This window comes from Opisthocomus hoazin, chromosome 2, assembly GCF_030867145.1.
Source record: "Opisthocomus hoazin isolate bOpiHoa1 chromosome 2, bOpiHoa1.hap1, whole genome shotgun sequence".
Taxonomy (NCBI): Eukaryota; Metazoa; Chordata; class Aves; order Opisthocomiformes; family Opisthocomidae; genus Opisthocomus; species Opisthocomus hoazin.
In genome coordinates this window covers 97,469,900-97,491,319 of record NC_134415.1, presented here as the reverse complement: position 1 = coordinate 97,491,319, position 21,420 = coordinate 97,469,900, and the positions used below count along the sequence as shown (strand labels likewise).

At 40.7% G+C, this 21,420-nt stretch overlaps 1 protein-coding gene across 6 annotated transcripts; it reads right to left on the bottom strand.

Moving 5' to 3' along the window:
- Positions 1-208: 208 nt before the first annotated feature.
- Positions 209-20,488, bottom strand: ASRGL1 (asparaginase and isoaspartyl peptidase 1). Of its 6 annotated transcripts, none has more exons than XM_075414560.1 (7): positions 20,332-20,488; positions 19,135-19,377; positions 14,524-14,666; positions 9,378-9,532; positions 5,110-5,228; positions 3,107-3,217; positions 209-444 (listed from the first exon to the last, which is right to left on the bottom strand). In XM_075414560.1, the coding sequence occupies exons 2-7, from the start codon at positions 19,319-19,321 to the stop codon at positions 209-211; spliced, it is 951 nt and encodes a 316-aa protein (XP_075270675.1). In that variant the 5' UTR covers positions 19,322-19,377; positions 20,332-20,488. The 6 variants fall into 6 exon arrangements, with proteins under 6 accessions (XP_075270675.1, XP_075270673.1, XP_075270676.1 ...); XM_075414558.1 differs by having other exon boundaries at positions 20,372-20,488; XM_075414561.1 differs by lacking the exon at positions 20,332-20,488 and adding an exon at positions 20,006-20,248.
- Positions 20,489-21,420: the final 932 nt, after the last annotated feature.

Sequence of the window (21,420 nt, the reverse complement as noted above, 5' to 3'; positions counted from 1 at the left end):
CTGACTTCCCAAAGGTGTTAATGAACACTACACATACATCCATGACCACTGAAGAACGACGTCCAGATTTCATTTTGACTGTAAATGCGGCAATGCCTGTGAACCACTCAAGAGAGCACCAATCTTTCAGAAAGATGAAATCAACTGTCATCGTCCTCCAACAATAATTGGAGATCTTCATTCTTCCTCAGTCGACGTTTCTTCATTCTCAGAATCCCTCGCTTTCGGATGTAAGTGCTTCATCAACAGATTTTGTACTCCTCTCCCCGGCATAAATCCCATAATGCAGCTGGTCATCCTTTACAGTAGCCCAGGACATCTGCTTGGTGGAGAACCTTGCTGCCCACTCTCCTGAATTGTTAACAACAATGACACCACCCAGTCCCCCAACTCGTGTCTTCATGTAGTCTAATGCAGTGTCAGCGGCCATCTCTGGTGACATGCCTGAAAAGAATAAGATAACTTCATGGTATCTGTCTTGAAATAAGTTTTGAAATTCCCTTCAAGTTTCACCCCTCCCCATGGAGCCAGCCAAATCTAATTCCTCCTCCACTAAATCAGCAAGCAATCTCCAGTGTAGTAAAGGAACTGTTTATTAGGAAGGCGCTGGACAGTTGCTAATAGCTGCTATGGTATGGTGCTGCTACAAAGACAGGATTTAAATAACTTCAGATTGTAATTCAGTTGCAGTGCTTGATATAGACTAATTCATCAAACACAACAAATGTGTTTAAGACACATTACGCCATCATTTGAAGGGAAAAATGCCAATCTGCAACCTTTCCATCAAAGGTTTGTCACAAGCTAGGTCTAAGGCATTTACAATTTGAAACAAAAGTGCATTAAAACAATCCAAAATTTCAGTCATCGTCTATGTTCCAAGTCCACTGGCTGCAATGGAGCTCAAAGCACGTACTTGACATTGTCATCATTTATCAAAAGCAGACCTCAGGGTTACTCTTCCTGAAACTTCTGAAAGTATCAGGCAAGATGAGGACTCAATGTACTAGACATCAGAGAGAGAACCAGAGAACTGTATCTTTTCATTACACTTAATTCATATTAACAGGAATATTTTCTAAATAAATCAAAGTTAATGGTTGCATCATATACACAGGCCTGTAATAGCTGCAGAATGTTTGCTCACTGCAAGTCTGAATCCATATTCAGGAATGCAGTTGTCTCGGCCTAATTGTTCTAAGATACATACCATCGGTAATGTTATGCAGCTTAAGTTGCAGAACAAAAACTGTCCTTCATGCCTCCCCTGCAAATTTTGAGTTAAAACCAAACAAAACCAGCAGAGTCAGAATTATTCACAGCACTGGTGACTGACAGAATAAAGCTCCTTTGTCTGACGTTACGGGCGACACTGTGACTATTCAAGTCAGTGGCACTGACTTCAAAGGGTCAGTATTTCACTGTTTGATTTTTCATCAAGACAACAGCTGCCACCGTTAAGACAGAGATTCCAACAGCTGTTAAGACTGGCAAAGCAATTCACTCCTGAAATATGAAAGTAAATTTTGCAGCATTGGTCCAAAAGAACATATTTACTATGTGAATTACTGAACAGCTAAAGCAAATTATGAAAAAAGCTCTATAGTTGTTCTTAGATACGCAACTTCAGTTGACCGTTCAAGGACTCAAAAAGTTACAATAACTTCAGGGCTTGTTTTCAGAGCCTTCATGGAAATGGTGGGGGGGCGGGGGGGAGGTCTATTGCTGACGTATTTTCCTGGCAGCTGAGTTGTACTTCTGGGCAGGATGAATGAAGGCAGAGCAAGCACAGGCAGGGTGAACAAGTGCAAACCAATTAAACACGCACACATGTGGGTTCATTTTCTTTTTTCTTTTTCCAAACAAACAAACAAAAAAAATCTAATTTGAGCCTCATTTGCCTTTCATACTGATTTATCACAAGCCAGACAACTGCTATCAAGGCATAGTTTTTGCAGAGCAGTTAACTTCAAGCCAGAGAAGAAACTGGTTTACATAGTTCAGACTAAATAGAGCTCAGAAGGCCATTCACAAATTGAATGGCCAGGTACATAATATAGAGAGTAAGGGGAGATCATAACATGTTAGAGCTTTGGGAAATAACCTGTAGGTTGTATTTTATGCTGAAACTCTCACATTAGCCAAGAGATTTACAGAGAAATGCGCCCACTGTATGCAAGCAGCTCTGTAAAGCACAACAAAAATATTCTCAGCTGTTACTTGTCCCTCCGCATACTGCTTCTCCAATGAAAATGTAAATTGAAAGTTTTCCAACTATTTCCAGTTCGGCTGATCTCAAAGCAAGTTACACTGCACTGCCCAAAAGCTATGGCTTTCTAAAAATAATGGTGATATCTATATTAACGGTTCTTCAACTGCATGCAATACAAGTATGTTGTCTGGCTACGTTCACAGGCAGTAACATAATCAAGGGTTTAGATGACAGACTATCTCATGAAGGTAAAGCTCCAAAGGCTCATCCCACAGTCAGATTAGATTACAGTCACATAAGACATACTGTGTCAGCTGTTTACCACATACACACCCAGTCAGTTTAGCACATTTTCCAAAACAAAAAGAAAATTTAAATCATAGTTAAAACATATTAAAAGCATTTCTGTAGCTATAATCAGAGTTGTTAGAATAAAAACCATTACAGTTTATTAGAAAGATGATATTCTATGCTTTATTATTTCAGCTCTGATTATCTACCTCTAGCCCTCCCCTATTGCTTCCTTTAAAATATCTTGCTTTTACTTGTTTTCTATTTCTTTGTTCACAGAATTCTAGTTTAAAATTGGGAAAAAATTATTAAATAGAACTTCAGTTAAACAAAGTGTACACAACAATGTCTTTCAATGCACATTGATTGAAAGCATGATTAAATATCAAGCAGCACAGATATTTCTGTCCACTTAAGGCTATTTTAGCTTTATTAATACTTTAATACTTTGCTTTGTTTTTAAAGAGAGGTGACCCATCCACATATCCCTGGGAGCAACTCTTCCGACAACTGTTCTAGGATGATAGTACATAAACTGAAACCTGCCATTAGGCAACGTTTCCTATCCTCATTATTTCAGCTTACAGGAAGTTTGGAATATACCTTGCTCCATGTGATAGAGGATCAGTCGGGCTAAGACCACTTTCATAATGCTCTCCCCATGTCCTGTGGTTGAAGTGGCACCAGAACAGTTATCGGCATAACCTCCACTTCCTTTTTGTAAGGGAAAAAAAAACAAAAGCAATATTCTGTAACACAATTTACAAGCTCTGCATCGTTTAAAATAGGTGCCAAACATTTCTTCCTAAAGGTCCAGCACTTCTGGGGACTAAGTGCCAGTAACTAACTTCTTTCTCATTTCTGCCTCAGTTTGAAAAGTAAAATGGATGAAAGAGATCAACAGCTGGATGAAGTCAGTTGCCAAGTTACGAGCTAGAAGTGTTAGTGATCTGCTTGTGGTACAAGAAGCAGAAGCAGGCCAACATTTCACAAGGATGGGCAAAAACCTATTCCAGAACAGCAAGGGACGGTGTATTGAGGATCAGCAAGATAGTGATGGGATGCACAATGCCAGGTCACACAGTATTACCAACTGAGAAGACAGGAAGGAAGATCTCGTGACGACCTTAGTGAACTGACCAATGTTTGAGGGGGGCTTATCTGCAAGAGCAAAAGCAGATAAGCGATTTGCAGAGCCTGGGCTCTAGTGCAACATCACAAATCACCCCTGAAAAATCTTGCAAGTCCTCACCACAAGCAGAGTGTTTCTTCTGTTGAACAACACCCCCCCTCTTTTTTTTTTTTTCTTTTCCCTCCCATCCTTGTTATTCTGGCACATTCCACACCCTGTTCTCCATCAAGCTTCCGCTTGCTCAACACCCATGTTTCTAGCACATCTCCTAAGAAAAGTATTTCCCAGGAGCTGGGGAGGAGCATACCACAGCACTATAAACAAGGCCTGGGGACAGGAATGAGGCATAGCAGAGCAATGAAAATTTCTTCCCTTCTGTACTTTCTTGATCAGATCAGACCCTTTCAGTGGACCCTGATTTACACGAGGAAAAACAGTGCCACAACCAGTCTGTCAAAGCTCCTTTTCAAAAGCTCTAATATCTAAAAGGATAGCTAGCATTTCTGTATCCAACCCTGCAGATGTCCAATAAGAGCAAAAGTTGCAAGCAATACTCAACAGTGCCCAGTTTTGCTTATCCTTCAGAGCCCTATGTCACGTGCTATAGGAGCCCTGAATGTGATCTATGTAAGAGAATGGTATTTACAGTCAGAAATGAAGCTGAAAAATCACAGTCAAAATGCAGAGGGTACAAAATATTAGCAACTTTGGGTGAGAGACTAAGTTAGTTTTATAATAATATGTACTGCCAACAGCAGTGCTATTTGAGTTTGGAACATGTTTTACGAAAATTATTCTCCAAATCCCAACTGTACGGTAGAAACCTGAAGCAATCAAATGGCAAGTCTGTTCCTCACGTGGGACACGTCTGGGGAAAAGATTTCAAGTGTCTCTTTATAATTGGATAAGAGATCTCTTAAAATGTTTCCTCTATTCCACATTGAATCTATTAGGCTCTGAGGCAGTCTTCTCTGGGCTTTCTAAGAACACGAATTTACTCAAAGTTGCCAGTCATTTTACAGTTCTGGCTCACTGATATAACAAACAGTAGTTACAATTACACCTGCTTCCTTACGTATCAAGAGAACAGCACCTTAGTATGGAACAGGCTACTTTTTTTGACTTAGCTGTAAACATGGATGTACAAAAGGACAACTTTATCAAAATGAACAGAAAGAAAACACAGAAAAAAGTGTTAGCATTCAGGAAAGGACAGAAAAAAGAAACGCCTCATGCTCCAGACAGAAAAGTTTTGGATTATGATAATAATGACAGCACTACACCTCTACTCCTGATCCTCACTTGCATTCACCATGCCGTGTTAAGGAGCTTGAAGTTTGATACATTTGAATGTTAGACCTCCAATTCAGATTACCAGTATTTATGTTTCACTAATGAAAAGGAGAATTTATTTTTTTCTTTCTTTAAATGAGACACCTACAAAAAATGAGAGGCAAGACCCCACACCCCATACCTATGCATGCTGTGTCACCAACACGGCCAATCAGTTTATTAGAGAGTCCTCCAGTGGATGTTGCACAAGCTACATTTCCTTCACTGTCTAGAGCAACAGCACCAACTGTTCCAAGGTCTCTGCCAAGAAAAACAGTTCACAAAATTAGGTAGAATTAAAGCATACCTGCCAAAGCATGTTCCATTTATTTTCCAGGTAGCTGTAAAAAAAAAAAAAGATTACTGCAAAAAAAATACTGCTGATTGTAAAGCTATTTTTTACCATGCTTCTAATTAAAAAAACCCAACAAGTAATATGCAACAATTCTCATGTATTTATATTGAACAGAGTAGAAAACACTCTTTTTTTTTTTTTTTTTAATCTGCCCCCAGGACTTTTTTACCTTCATAGCATGGAAACTTCGATTTGGGGAGGAAAAAAACCCGCAAAACAAAAGCACACAGGACAGAAATATTTCTAGCCATCATAGCTCTAGAGTACATTTTGGTTGTGACACACTACTTTCCCCTAAACAGCAACTCAAAGACACAAGAATTGTCTCCACTGTCTCAACGGGAGATTAACCGGAATTATTAATGACAACGCACGTACACAAGTGAATACAGAAAAGGAGAGTAATGCTACGAATGCACTGAGTCATTTCCTTCCTGTTCCTCCTCTTTCCTTTTCCTTATTCCCCTAAATGTTTGAATGCCACAAAAAGGTTCTTTATGTGCCTTTCAACTAGTACCGTCCACAACACATTATTAATACATATTTTTATCTTTGTACTCTGTAGTTAAGCAATCTTCAAATCACTTGGCCAGAAGAATCTGTTGAAACCGCACATCAGCTTAAAAATCTTCATGTACTGAAGAAAACAAAGTCTCAACTACTGCTTTATTTCTTCAGCACACAAAAGTCATATACAATAGGCTGCTTAAAATATACATGTCTGTATTCATACTCAGAGCAAAAAAGGCTATTGTAACTTACTGTCACAGCTGCTGCACTGAGAAGCAAGACATTACTGAGAAGCAACAGTTTGAGTGTCCACATACTCTGATCTTGGCAATTCATGTAGGAACATAAAACAGTACCTGGCTAACAGAGGTATAAAAAAAAAAAAAAAATCGAAATCCCTCAACACAGGAAAAGAATTTGTAACAATCCTTCAAGGAACTGCCCAACAGGCGACTCGAACAGCAATACCTTGGGAAGCTGCCTGGGTACTGGTGAGGGTCTCTCTAACTCCCCCAAATCTAAGCTAATTAAGTCAGACAAAGTCTTGTGTACCACGAAACCCACAATCTTTCAGAGAACCAACTTCCTGCTCCCTCCTGCATACGTAAAATATCATACTGTCAATCCCTACACTTCATTCACAGCAATTCAAAGTTGACTGATGAATCACAGGCCTTACAAACTGCTCTGACATTTATGCGGAGACGGACCTCATCTCAAACTGATATGATGGTGCAGATGGGCTTCCCACCCATCCATCTGTTATAAATGATTTGCTGAAAAGAATATTCGTAAATTCAGTACTCCCTTGCACGCTCATGTGGCACCCTTCAACCAACTAAAGTTACACCCTCCCGAGAAATTAAGAAAGCTGCATCCACACATACATTTTCCTAGGTACGTATTTACCTTAAGCAACAGTGAGAATAATCAAAGTACACAGATCACATACGCAGCAGCTACCTGTTTAGGTACAAGAGCCCAATCAGCGATGCGTAACAACGTGAATGTGTCCAACATACCTCATCTGCGGCAGAGTGAACAGACAACTACGCTCTATTTCTTACTGTCCCTTTAAACTTTGTTATTGCTTCAGTGTCACGTTTTCTTTGTTCATCTTCAGAACAAAGGCAAAGAAGACATAAACAATCTGTTACATATCTAATTGACTCAGAAACATTACGAAGGCAGGCAAAACTGTTTAAGTAGAGATACCGTATTATAATCATCGATCGTTAGTTAGTGATAGTAGTAAAAATCTCAACAACTACCTGTAGTATACCAGAGCATACTCTTCAATCAAGAATTATTCTTCTATACTGCATACACTGTGATACAGAATGGATCACTTGGATTTTTTTCATTCCTTTTTGTCTAAATCTTTCATTAGCCAGCACCAATAAAGTTACATGTACTTTTGTGGCCCCGTTCAACTAATAAAACATCTGCTCTTTTGTCTCTCCGCCCTCCATCAGTAGTAAGGTTTTCTGTCAACTGCTGTTCAAGGTCCTTTTAGTTAACACCTCCTTGAGTTACTCCTGCACTGTGATTCACAGAGGGACAAGTGAGCCCATCTACCATCAGCCCCCTTTCTGTGGGGTTCTCAGGCAATCTCCAACAATTCTTGACAAGGGTATGGTCAGAATCTTTGGAGCGAGAGACAGAAAATAAAACAAATCACATCTCATTCTCAGCAAAAGGTGTACAAGATGCCACGCTGTACGTGCAATGGAATCATAGGCTTTTAACATAAATTAATGCAGGCTTCTAACCAGCAGAAAAGAAAGGCCACTCTTCTGGAGACACCAAACTTTGCTTGGAAAGCTGTGAACTCCAAAGGTTTCCAACATTGTTAGGACCAGAGGACTGGAAGTAAAGTACACACCAACATTCAAATTCCCAGTATGATCTGGTATCATGTTGCCTCTGACGAACACTACTTCACCTTCTGCCTGTTTGCCTCAGGCAAGTTTCTGCATAATCACTGTGGACATAACAGGGAAAAAGAACATTCCACATGCAATACAGGAACAAACAAGCCTGCATAAAAAAAGACCTGTTTTCAACTTTGTGAATTTGTGCTGATGTTTTGGGCAATGGTTGTCAGAAAAAGAACAGGGTGGCTAAGACAAGAAAAAGTCTTGAGCCCTTCAGAAATACACAAGCCTTCTAATAGCAGGTATTCCAGAACAAGGCAATGCTGAAATTGAAGATGTCTAATGCTGTTACAAAAAAAAAGAAAAGCAGTTATAAAGAACAAGTGGAGACTCAGATGCCGCGCCATTCCATCTTATATATTCAGGAGACCAAGCGTCAGCAGGGGCTATGCCATCCTCAAAATTCTTGGTAATGAATTACAATACTACACAGTCCTTGGGTACACCACGGATCAAAAGAAAACTTCTGTTGGATACAAGATCAACTACAACTGAGACCTCAGGGTCAAGAAACAATTTCACTTTGTTTACAAAACCATATTTACACTTGCCTCATGAAATTGTTTTTCCTTCTAGCAGTTTACTGGAAGTACCATATAGCTTGTAGTTTATAACTTCATTTCATAGGCTTTAATTACTGTGACCACAGAAAAAATTTCCTCCTTTTGATCTGCAAATTTTCCAGCTTTGCTTCTCTCATTACCATTATTCTACAGAACAGATGAGCAACACGCAACACAGCATTTATGTGATGTAATACGGTGTTTTCCTATGCCACAACCACTGATGTACAAATGCAAGCTCAAAACCATTTAGTATTTATGCCTACCTCACAGGCATAAAAACTTTTTTGACACCTGATGATTCTCCTTCCTTTCTCATCCACCTCACCTTCCTCTTCACTTTATGAGAGACTTGCTTATTTTTCAAGTCACTTTTGTTTTGCTGTTGTGCAGTACCACCCATTAGCATCTCTCTTCACACCCACCACTACAGTGAACTTGGTCAATTTTTTCATTCCTATCTACAATAACCAACAGCCACAATAAGCGCTCAGAAGGAGTTACGGGTCAAAATGTGACATTGTTTAACTACCTGATCCAGTTCAAAGACAAATCTGATTATCTACTTAACCAAGATCAGCTTTATTTTTCTTTTTTTATAGACTTCTAAAATGTGGACTTACGACTTTTCAAAATCGCAGCGTCTCTGTGGAAAAGAGCTACACAAAGTGTTGCCTGCTGTTTGTTAAAGCTGCTCTATGCACTTCTATAACTGGTGATTTTAAGAGCAATAACAAGTTCAACTTCTTCCTCCACAAAACTTATGCTATGTCAAAGTGACCGACAATCTTCTTAAGCATCAACAAGTTTGTTCCAGTCACTTACACTTGAGCAAATTCATTGAAAGCTTGATTTTTTCATTACTTTCACTGACGACATACTGTGAAGACTGTATCAAACCATGTAACACTCAGAACTGACGTATTCTCAAGTCTGAATACAGGCCTTCAAGCTTGCTTTGGGGTTGTTTTGTTTTATTTTTTTAACTGATAGCACAATTACCTTAATTTAAAAAGAAAAAATATTAAAAAAAACAACACCCTACTTCTGAAACTCTTCAGGGTTGGAATCTGGCTCCAGGTTCTTCCTCCATCTCTCCCAGGATCTCTCAGTTATGAGTTTCTCCCCTGGAGTCTCAGGAATACCCATGGCCTGAGCAAAGAGGTGTGCACCATGGTCAGTCAGCAGCATGTGCTTTGTCTGCAGAAGACAGACAAGAGATTCATTGACAACTCTTGTTTTGCCTTGTACTGAGCAGTTTTGTATAACCACTCTTTATTTTTAGAAATAACCACACAAAGAAAATTCCAATTCTTGTTTTATTTTTAAACTTTCTAGATTTCTATGCCTATATCGTCTTCTACTAGCTGAAAAAAATTTTCAGCTCTCCAAATCACAGACACAAATTTTCATCTTTAGTAGAAAAGAATTGCATTTATCTACTCAATACTTATTATAATGGGAAAAGAAAAATTGGTAAATTTGCTCTATACATGCAACTTCTTTGTATTGTTTCCAGTCAATCACCAAATCATCACTTAACTGTTTTCTCCAGTTAAAGAGACCTAGAAGGATTTTACTTGGAAGGAAAGAATGGTAAATAAATTCCTGTTCTGTCTGAAGGTATTACTTTTTGTAAAATAACCCAGAAATGTAAACAGCATACACTATATCATACAGTAACATGTTTCTTAACATCAGCTGAACCATTTTATTTTAAATACTTCCTTCAACTAGCTGCTACTCTTATAGACCCAGAATCTCAGATTTAAGATCAGAATATTATTCTCGCAGGTTTGACAAAAATGTTTGCTCTCTTCTAACAACTGCAGAAGCTCTATTTTGATTCCTTCATTCAGCAAAGCACTTAGACCAGATTTTAAGTCAACAACCTTAGTTAATTCCATACAGCTTGGTTAATTCCTATTTTAGAGAAATTCGCCAGATAAATTTGTTTCATCAATCCTTATATTTTAGTTGGAGCAAAAAAATCTGACTTTTTTTTTTTAAATCTGTGTATAAAATAAGTGTCAACTTCTTGGACCACTACACAGCTGTAGTGTACACTACACAGAGCCGAGGAAGGTTTTGGAGATGGTCTGACTATGTAGCATGGAGTCATTTTGGATCATGGCAGCTAACTTCAAGCCAGCTTTTATGTCCATGCAGCAGCACAGCACACAGGTACCAAGAAGCAGAGATCCAAAAAGTAGACCCACATGATGCTGGACCTAGCGGGCCTGCAGAGCCAAGCAGGACACCGGAGTGGCACACAGTCTGCTCTCCGCCTGAAGCGAGGATGCCAGAAGTCGGGTATTTCTGCGTCATGCTGCATTCCGCAGGACATTTACAGTCTCAGAGCTTCAGACTTTAAGATGTTGCAAACCATCAACTTCTGTTGGTTTCTCAAGCAATGACAAGCAATCACTACCATGACCAACCCATACCACTGCATTGTCTTAAAGGATTCGAGCTGAAGCTCTTCCCAAACCAGACACCGAGCTCTGCTTCTGCCCGTTACAGCCTCTGCACTAACCCCTTCAGCTGCTTACACAAGCAGGAAACGTGACTACACTTCAGAAACATTCCTGAACAGTCACTCACGCATGTGGCGGCCCTAACATCAAACACTTCTGAGATTTTAAATGTCCTGTTATTGACAAATTAAGTCCTCAATTCGTAAGAGTACTGCTTCAGGGAACAAGAGTAAGGGTTACAAGGAAGAAGTCCTCTGTATGTGTGAAAGAGTGGACAACTGGCTTACAAGCAGAGTGATGTTACCAGCCAGCAAAAGACCTACCTGTTTCTTACAAAGCTGCAGTGTTCTTCCGACCTGAAAGACAACTGCTTTGTGCGATGCTGCCCCCCACTGCCACGAAACCACCAGAGGCACACGATCCAATAACTCAAACTGGGTTTGGCTGGGGGTTTTTAGGTGGTTTTTTGGTTTTATTTTTAGGAAATACATTGAACTGTCTTTTTGAATTTATCTGTATCAGAAAGCTGTGTCCTCCATCACTTGCTTTCTTCAACAATTAAGACTCTATATCATTCTTTAAGTAAGTTTTAAAAAAATTAAAACTTTATTGTAAAAAATGAAAGTTATTTCTTAAAACTTTTTCAAAGGGTTTCTTCCCATATGCAGATTCTGGTAACATACCCACCTTCCTGAGCTGCACAAACAAAAAAATGCTTGCACATAGAGGAATAAGCTTCTATGATAGGTTTTGGGTGGGCTTGGTATTTTTTTAGTCCTCACTGAAATGAAGGTTATCTTCAAGGAGAAATTTATTTGGTTTTCTATTCAATATATCTTGTCAATCAAAGGAACTGGTAGAACATTGCCAAACAACCCAAAAGCACATTTTTCTGTCTCATCCTTCATCTAGAGTTTCATGAATATGTTTGCTAACTTAATTCTTCTGGGACACATTTCTACAAAGTAATCCAAAAAGACAAAGAAACCTGCCCCTAGATAAGGGGTTGCAGAGATCTTACAAACAAACAGCAAATTTTGGCAAGTTCAGTTCATTTCATGGGAAACAGGGAAAAGAAAATCCCCCAAATTTCTGCAGATGACCTGAAATTCACACCATCACTGTTCTTCATTTAACAATCCTGGCAGCGCACACAGCACAGCAAAAATCTGCACCTTTGCCTTGAGAAGTCTATGTTCCAAGCTAAATTCACCTTTGTCTAATGCAAAGAGTTGGATGGTATAGTAGAGGAAAACATATACACAGTTCATGTATATCAATGAATCAGCACTCTAATTTTCACAGGATGCCTGTCTAATGAAGTGTTGGAGCTAAGGGGGATTACATGCCCTATTTAAATAAAAAAAAAGCGCCATTTGCCATTTCGCTGTATAATTCTCTTTGTTCACTACAAACAGGACAAATTCAACAGGAATTTAACTGCTTTCTCAAGGATTTGTAGAATTAATTAGTTAACATACCAAAAGCCTTCCATCTCTAGAGGCTGCCATGTTCAATAGCATAGTAAACCATAAATGGAACTCCCCCATGAATTTGGACAAGTTGAAGCCCAGTGAGAATGTGACAGCACACAGGATAAATGTGCGCAACAACAATCTAGAAGAGCTACTCTGGCCACCAGATGGAGCCCATATTGTTCCATAATAGGAACAGAAATACAGAAAATCACTAGCAGATGGGGAGGAGTTTTTTGGGGTTTGGTTGGGTTTGGGAGCTGTGTGTTTCAAAATTCCTTAAGACAGCGAGGCATCTCAAAACCACTGGGAAATAAGCATCCTAACATGCTTAGGACCCCAGGAAAACTACAGTCTCATTACCCATGGGTCACAGAGTTCAAAACATTTTTAATCATGCACAGCAAAATGAAACAACATACACTCTGAAAAGTACTATGAAATAGCCTGGGTTGGTGTCCCAAAATTCCTGTCCCAGATGAATAAAAGAGCAACACCAGTTGGTATTCCCATTTACAACACCTGACAGAGAAGCAGCAGAAACTCACCTCAAGACATACAAGCAATTTAGGCCAACATGTACATTTGAACTTTGTTTCATCTACACAGAAATTTTTGCATCTGGGCAAACAGCAATACAATGCACCACAAAATTTCATGATTTTATGGCTATACCACTTTACTTGGTCCTGTACAGCTGAATTTTACGATTTCCTTTCAAATTTAGCCTCAACATTCTTGAACACCAGAAGCACCACACAATGGCAAGAAAGACCTTATAACAGAAGAGAAAGACAAAGGAGCGGGGTCTTTTTGACTTCATTCTTGTTGGCTTAAACGAGATTTTGTCACAGAGAAGACAACAAAAAAAATCAGTGAATCTGGAATATGAACTGAACAACATGCATTAAAAGAAGTTATCTACAGAAAAAAAAAAAAATTACAACACTCCTCCCAACATGCTAGAAGACATCGCTCCTCCAGCTCTCCACCTACATTCTCAAATTCTGAAAAAATTGGCCTTGTGAAGCTGTCTACCAGCTATACTTATTTGTTCCAGCTAAATGACAGAATAAATCCCATGTGAAGGAACAAAAAGCTCATTCATCACAAGTTTTAACAATGTTCTCCAGTGGATACACATTTTCAAAGTATTTATGTTAAATACTTTAGTGAAAAGTCCTGATTTTAAAAGCAGAACTATTCTCCAATTAAGGGCAAAAATAATTCTTATCTTCTTTGGAGACCGTTGAGGACAAATTACATTTCAATCATCTTCACAGATCACCAAAAGATGTTTTGTTTCCTCAAAAGTCACTTCGAAAGGTTAAAGAAACATAAATCCTCTTTGTTAGTAAGTATTGTTGCAAATATCAACCCTTTTCAACAATGGGGCAGCTGCACTAGCAGGATGAAAAAGGTAAACTTTTTGATCACTGTCACAGTCTAGTAATGGTAAAACAGATGCACATATCACACAAATGACTTTCTCCATCCCAAACCGTATCAGTTGCACCATTTCTGAAAAACAAGAGAAGTCTGCTGTGGCAGCTATTAGAGGGCCTTCTTAGTGGAGTAACGTAGGATTGATTTTACGTAGACAGTCAAGTAACAATCATTTTGCTGCCCTGATAAGTTTGATTCTCTCGGAGAGTCTGTCATGATCACATAGTGCAAACATTATCTTCTACTGCTGGAAGACCATGACTTTGCACTAAGGGTACCATCTGATTAGGTCACAATGGGGAAGGCTACCTAGAACAACGTGAGACTGCGTTACATGGCCAAATATGTTACTGGGTCATTTAATTCAGCTCCGTGTCATTGCAAAGTCAACAGTACATCATCCAACTTTAAACTTGCAAGATCAAGCAGAAGACTTCGTGACAGCATAGAAGCTCTGCAAAAAACAAGTGAACAAAAAAACCTCTAAAATCTTGAACACTGGCTGTGGAGCTACAGCAGACCAACATGTATAGGTCAATTTCTCCTTGAGCTTCCAATTGCATGGCAGAACTGATGTTTCCTTAGAATGCTATTTTTAATAAATACCTCCCAAAACCCCTTAAAATAAAAGTTTGTCATGGTCATGACCATAGTTTCCAAATACTGCCACCCATTTCTCCCTTCTTTCCTGCTTTAAAGCACTACACAAACATCATTACTGAGGTGTATCAATGTAACGGATGAAGTTCCAAACGCAAAAAATGCTTCACATTCAAGTACATATTCCACATACCTTTTCCATGACAAGTCGAGCAAGTTTTATTGGGTTTGCTATACACTTCACTGCAGATACTGCTCCAGAGTCTAAATTTTTTCCATCCATGATAATTGCATCCATTTCTACTTCACCTTTTTCATTTAGAACAGATCCACAGCCTACAGACCAAAAGAAAAAAAAAGGGGGGGCGGGGGGGAGAAGAAAGTCATTAAGAGCTAATCATCAGGTGATTCAATTATTAGATCTCATCAAGCAAACTTTCCCAGTTTGTTGTGTGACTTATTGAAAGTATCTCCTGAATACAAACAAAACTCCAGAAACACTGCCGACTATAACTACAAAATCCAGCCATTAACAGAAGTCACATAGGGTACAATCTCTACTTTAAAATCGAGTTTTATTTTTATAACATGAAAAACACTTTTCCAATCCCATCCAAAATGATATACTAGGTATGAAAGTTAAAACGACAAACAATCATGAACAGAATTCTTTATCCCCCAGATCATTTCAAGTGCACATAAAACTATTTTACCTTTACAGTTCTTCCAAAGGAGGATACAACATAACCCAACAAAACAGTATAGTGTTCAAATCTATCAACAGATTAATGTCACACAGTGTTCCAAGAAACTGCCAAAACTGATGGAGCAGAATAAAAGTGTATGCTCACTAGTGTAACAAAAGCTTGAAATAACAAGTTCTTCATTACCAAATAAAAACAGTAGATGAAGGAATTAAAAAAAAAAAAAATCAAGTAATGAAACGTTGGGTAGTTATTTTCTTCTATAATTATCGGTGCTATCACTAACCTAATTGAAAATTAATGAGATACAAAATGAGACAATGCAAAGAGTTGGTTTTTTTTTAATAATGCCAATAACTGTATCACAGGGGAATAATCAGTTGTAAGTAATCAAGTGCACAAGCCTTGCCAATAATGACAAGAAGACTAAATCTAAAATGAAGTAAAAAAACCCCAAACAAAACACGGCAGATTCACAGAGTAGCTCAAGCAGAAAGACTTGAACATTGTACAGAGTTAAACCAGGTTTTTTTATTTCTGTTAAGCCAACACTAAAGCAGGCCAGAAGCCACTGTTAATAATTGTTGACAGAAGACTTCTATGCTGATGTACTTCAGACCTGAATATATGAAGTTAAATCCCCTGCTACATGAGGCAACAAAATCCTGTAATCTGCTAAACTCCCCTTGCCACACACAGATATGCCCCCAAAAAGTTATTTTTTTGCTCCTCTCCAACTGCATAAGCTATTCCAGAGTTCAGTCCTGCAGCATTCACCAAGTGTTAATTTCTAGACTACACTGATCTGTAAAGACCTTACAGGTAGCTGCCTTACGCCACCTGTGTTAACATCTTTCTTCCAGCTTCTCCTTTATGCTGGTAGAAGTCTTCTTAGTTTTCCTAGATAAACCCTGCCATACTTTTAGCTTCCTTTGACAAGGTAGGCGCTCTAGCCCGTGATCACCAAATTTGCTCTACAACTAGTGTACCCCCTTCTCAGGTACCAGTGACCAGAACCATGGTTCCAGGGGAATCTCTACCAGCTCCCTTCATCACTGCATTAACAGTATCCTATGTCTACTGGACATCTCTCATGGGATACATCTTAGGATTTCCTAAAATTTACAGAGCAGGAAACAGTTGCAGACAAATCCCGCAGTCAATGGCATCTTCCTGCAGAAGCCTCCTTTGACAGTCGGTGAAGAGAGACAGCTGCCTTCTAAGAACAATTCAACCCACTTACCTTAGGCAGTTGTGTAGCCATCCTTTCTCATTCCACTGACAGCCGTGAAAGCCTGTACACTGTGGCAAGGCTAGATACTAAACTTCAGGTTATCTGAGGCAGGATGAATCCCTCCTTCTGTGGTTACAGACTGTCTTTTTGCTTGCCTTCCAGCACAATGGGTAGGGACTACCTGCCTCTGAGGCCACAGTATCCATTAGCAGCACTGAAAAAGAGTTTGGCTTGCTTGCGAAGCCAAGGCAGGGGACAAAACAGAGAGACAACAAAAGATAGAATCTAAGGGGACACAAAGAACCAACATGTTTGACATCAGCCAAATCACAGCAGGGGTGCCGAGAGCACTACTCCAATTCCCTCTATCTACAAAACACACTATCCTGCAAAGGCTGAGGAGGTCAGAGTGTGCACGGATCACTATATTGGAATGACAGTTCTTTATCTGGAGTGTTCAGACCAAGCTAGTCAATACTTCTAATCATCAAAGAGATGGCACGAAGGAAATATAACCATGGCCATTTCCTCATCACAAGCAGAACTTGATGACTTCACTATATATTACACACTGCAGAAGTCACTAACATGGTAGTTTTAGATGACAGCATAGCTTCCGGGTCCCTACAGCAAGCCTACACCGAGATGCATCTATACAGTATAGCTAAACCGTACCATTCAAAAAAGGACACAACTTGATTGTTATGCCCATTCTTCCCAATCTTTATTGTTGTCTCTTCGCAATGTCTGTGTTTTCCTTGAAAATATTACAGCAAACCTCATTTTTCTTTTACAAATACCACACGGTGAGCTTTAAACAGCCACTCCAATCAGGGCCCTCTTCACATAGCTTTCAGCTCCTTTTTACCAGCTCCTGAGAGGAGCTGTATCTAATGAGAGTTAACACAATTAGATGTGTCTAAGTGATTACCAGAGTACTTGCCACTTAGATCAGCATAGTCAAACTTGAACAAGGGCTTAAGGCTCAAGTCTAGTCTAAGCAACTTTTGCTAAAAACTGCTCATTTAATATACTACAAACAAGGTATAAATATTGTCAGAAAACATTAACGTAAACACCCTTAGACAAAAAAATAATTCAACATATGTTTCAGTAAGAATAAATGTGACCTCGGACCATGTAAAAGTTTGCCACAGGCACATCTTGTACTTTGTACGTTAAGCAAAATGGTAAGTTATCACTGTGTATCAGTCACTGGATATGGTGGACTCCAAGGTCCTGTCCTCAAACAATATGATCATTTTTAGAGGAGCATACACTGCTCACAGGTGTCAGTTCAGTGATGGCATGCTATGAGAGAGCACAGCTCAGAAAAAGCAGTATTAGTGACAAGATCCTACATAAAGGTTAAAAAAGCTTGCCTGCAAAAGACAGAATATTGCTAGTCCTTGTGATCCTACTTAGGATAAACACCCATATGCTTCAGACTGTTGTGTACAAGTTAAATAAATGAGCCTAAACAGATCATTATAAAACAAGCTTTCATCACCAAGAGTCACACTGAGCTAAAATATCTTTCCCATCTAAATAATTTCAATTTCTAGAAGCATCAAAACTAGTGTATAAGAAACCAAGAAAGTATGCAATTATTTATGTGGAATGATTAAGAAAGTGATGTAAACAATCTTTAAGCTTAAAATTTATATTGAAGTTGCTTCCACATTAACATTGGACACCCAGTGTTGGGCAGAATGTCCCTGAAGAGATGCTTCCAAGAATTAGGATTTTTTCCTGCCCTAAAGTAGCAACTCTAAACTCTCTGGCCAGAGAGATATTTTGAGACATAAACCAGAACCATAAAGAGAGCCAAAGGCCAGATAGATACTGATTTACTGACCCGAGCAAAACAAAGTCCTAAAGGCTAGTGACTGATTACAGAATAGGTAAAGTAAAAGTTAAATGACAGAATGCCACCCTGATGTTAATGAGACAATAGTACACACCACATCTTTAAGTCCACTTCATGATTTCAGCCTGAATCCTCGAAACATCAAGATGTTCAACCCAAGTCAGTAACAAAACACTGAAAGTTTCATATGAAACAAAAGCTCTCCCTCGCTCTCAGTTACAAGGTGAGAAGGAACAAGAGAATCTCTGCAAACTAAGCGTGCACATCGCTAACAGCTATCTTACCTAAAACACTGAACACTCACTGGTCTTTCTTACCATGTTCATTCCTGACATACCTTGGTGGAAGTGAGGAAATACTTTCACTGACATTCATCAAAATAGTAAATTTGAGGTCATATTAAGAAGAGAAAAGTATTTGGCTATTGACATTAACATTAATCATTAGGAGATCCAGTTATGAACCCTTACTGTATAAATTCATGACACATATACCATTACTGTATTATTTCTGTAATATTATTTACTAAAGCACTAATTGCAAGCATTAATTAAGAGAAAAACAACTAGAATCTTCAAGAACAGTGTTTCTCTGGCAACAGGTAAAGGTAAAGCGTTAAGACTTAAACATTGCTGCAAGCTATATTCAAGTGCCTTAAACGTGAACGTCAACTAAACATATCCTCCATTAAGGAGTCCACGTCTTAAAACTGAGCACACAGCACAGTAACTGGAGAAGATGTACAGAAAAGTAGTATGGCACCACAAGAATGAAACGGCAGGTATAAAGCACTGAAAAAAACAGACAAGAGTAACTCCTCTGCCTAAGTGTACTCAGAACAAACTACAGTACATACCATGCTGTTTTATTATACAGAGAAGTAAACTATTTTGTGAGATCAGTATTTACTCCACCGCAGTGTACATAATTCAACGAAAATACAAGCCAGCATTTTCAGAAACATCAAGGCAAAGCACTTAATTCTTGAAAAATCACCTGCATTAAAATGAGGATCATCTTCCATTGATCGTACTGCCTCCTCAACCGCATCTAAGGCACTGCCCCCCTGTTTCAGGACACCATAACCTCGCAGCGCAGCTCTGACAACACCAGCACGGCTTCCCTCTTCCCGTTCTTTAAAGATCCGTCCAGCTCCACCATGCACCACAATGACAGGCTTCATCCTGCCAAATTCCTCCCCGGGCTTTCAGCTGTGCACACAGGTTACTCGTAATTACCCTGTTTTGGAAAGAAATGTCTTTAGCATGTGCTCCCTTCTACATGGATGGATCTGTGCAGGTTAGTTAACAGCCATGGGCTGTTTGATAGCAAATGTTTTTTCTTTCAGGAAGCTGAGGACTCACGTGAAGGAGCTCCTAATTCAAGCCTGGACTGGAGGCACCAGGCTATGCAATACAACCTGGAGGTCAGCCCTGCTTTGTGCAGGGGGCTGGGCCAGGCGGCCTCCGAAGGCCCCTTCCAGCCCAAGTTAACCTCACGATTTAGCACCAACCTTGTCTGGTACCACTGCAAGTTACACAGAAACGTGCATCTAAGTAACCCCTGATCCTGCTAACTGCTCTTCATGCTTGATGGGTAGCTCTGTCATCTCTGGGAATATAACCAGAGATAAAGCAAAACCACTGACCTGACCTAACAGCTCACCCAGCTCTGCTGCCTGGACTTCAAACCTCTTGACCTCCTGCAAAAGGCTGTGCAGAAAATGAGGCGTTCAAACCTGGCAGCCAGCAGTTTGCTGCTCCTGCTCACGGCCTCCTGGGAGCAAAACAGAGTGTTGCTAACACATCTTTGGCGATGGCAGCTATGTTTTCGCTTCCAGAAGAAGGCAAAGGGGAAGCAGCCTCACCTCCCGCCGAAATCCAGGGCGCCTCACCGAGGAAACTCTCCACCAGCAAAGAGTTTCTCGGGGCCAGACATTTTTGGAGCCCGTGAGCGAGGCCCTCCAGGCTCTTATTTCAACCGGCAGCAACGCCTTTCCCTCCGCGGAGGTCGGCTCGGGTCAGGGGAGGGGGCTCAGGGAGGACGAACTCGGCCCGGGCTCTGCTCCCCGCGGACCAAGCCCCGCCGCGCACCGCCGCGACGCCTCGGCCCGGGGCGGGCCTGCCCCCCCCCGCGCCCCGCCGGGCGGGCCGCCCGCCCGCTGCCGGCGCCCCCGCGCCCGCTCGGCCTCACCCGCACTGACGGAGAGCGCGGGCACGGGCCCGGAGCCCACCTGCGGCGCCCCGTCCCCGCCGCAACCCGCGGCAGCTCGGTCGCTCTCCCGGGAGGCTCCCGGGGCGGGTGCGGCCGGCCCAGCCGCAGCAGGCAGCCGCCCGCAGCAGACATGGCGCCCCCCGCCCGCGCTGAGGGCTGCCCGCAATGAAGATGGCGGCGTGCTGCCTCAGGGCCGGCGGGCGCGGCCCGGCCCCGGGCTGCCTGGCAGGGGATGCCGCCATGTCGCGCCCTTCTCGGCTTCCAACCCCCCTGAGCCTGTGGCAGACATGGCGCGTCCCGCTCTGCCCTCAGGTGGGCGCAGGTTAACTGAACGTGGCTGCGGTCATCGCAAATAGATCGCAAAGGCAAGAAGTAAGCTTGCTATTGAGTATCAATATTTTTTTTTTAATAATAGGCTGCTGGTGGAACAAACAGTTGTTTGCTATAAAAAGCTACTAAAAAAAGTTCTTCCTGAAAAGGAAAAATATTATAGAGTTCATAAAAAAATAACGCCGAAGTTCCTTACTTCTGTAGTAAAAAGTATAAACAAAAAATTACTAAATTTACACAAAGTCTACCCAGCAAGAAGCCGGCCTTCTTCCTTGACCATCGCTGCGTAGCTCGCCCTGTCTTTGCTCCTTGGCTTTCCGTTTTGTTGCTCCAGGCGAGGGGTGCGGGGAGGCGGGCGCGCGCAGCCTGCTGCGGGGAGCCGGGAGACGCGGGCGCGCGGGAGGCCGAGGGCCGACGGCGGCGTGCGGTCGCTCAGCGTCAGAGCTGCTTCGATCCCGAAGGCTGGTTTATAAATGAATTAGCATCGTTTAGCTAAAAGGAACTGCTCTGGATGGTTTTTCATTGTCACTGGTAGGATTAACAAAGAGGAACTAAAATTTTGTTGTGTGAATTATTTGAGGGCACCACTTGTTTTTATGGAAGATCTATCTTGCTTTCAGAGGTAGTGTCAAAACAGGAAACTGGTACTAGTTAGAGTAAATCGTTTAGAAGAATTATTTAAATTGTTTGCATGGACAACTGAACACTAAATTGATGTAGTAACCTTAAATAGAAATT

Excerpts from the sequence above, each read along its gene's own strand:
- ASRGL1 (XM_075414560.1), bottom strand. The coding sequence starts at position 19,321 with ATGAAGCCTGTCATTGTGGTGCATGGTGGAGCTGGACGGATCTTTAAA. Across the intron at positions 9,533-14,523 it reads CTCGACTTGTCATGGAAAAG|ACAAAGCACATGCTGCTGAC; the intron begins GTATGTGGAATA and ends TGTCTTCTGCAG. Across the intron at positions 445-3,106 it reads CCTCTATCACATGGAGCAAG|GCATGTCACCAGAGATGGCC; the intron begins GTATATTCCAAA and ends TATTCTTTTCAG.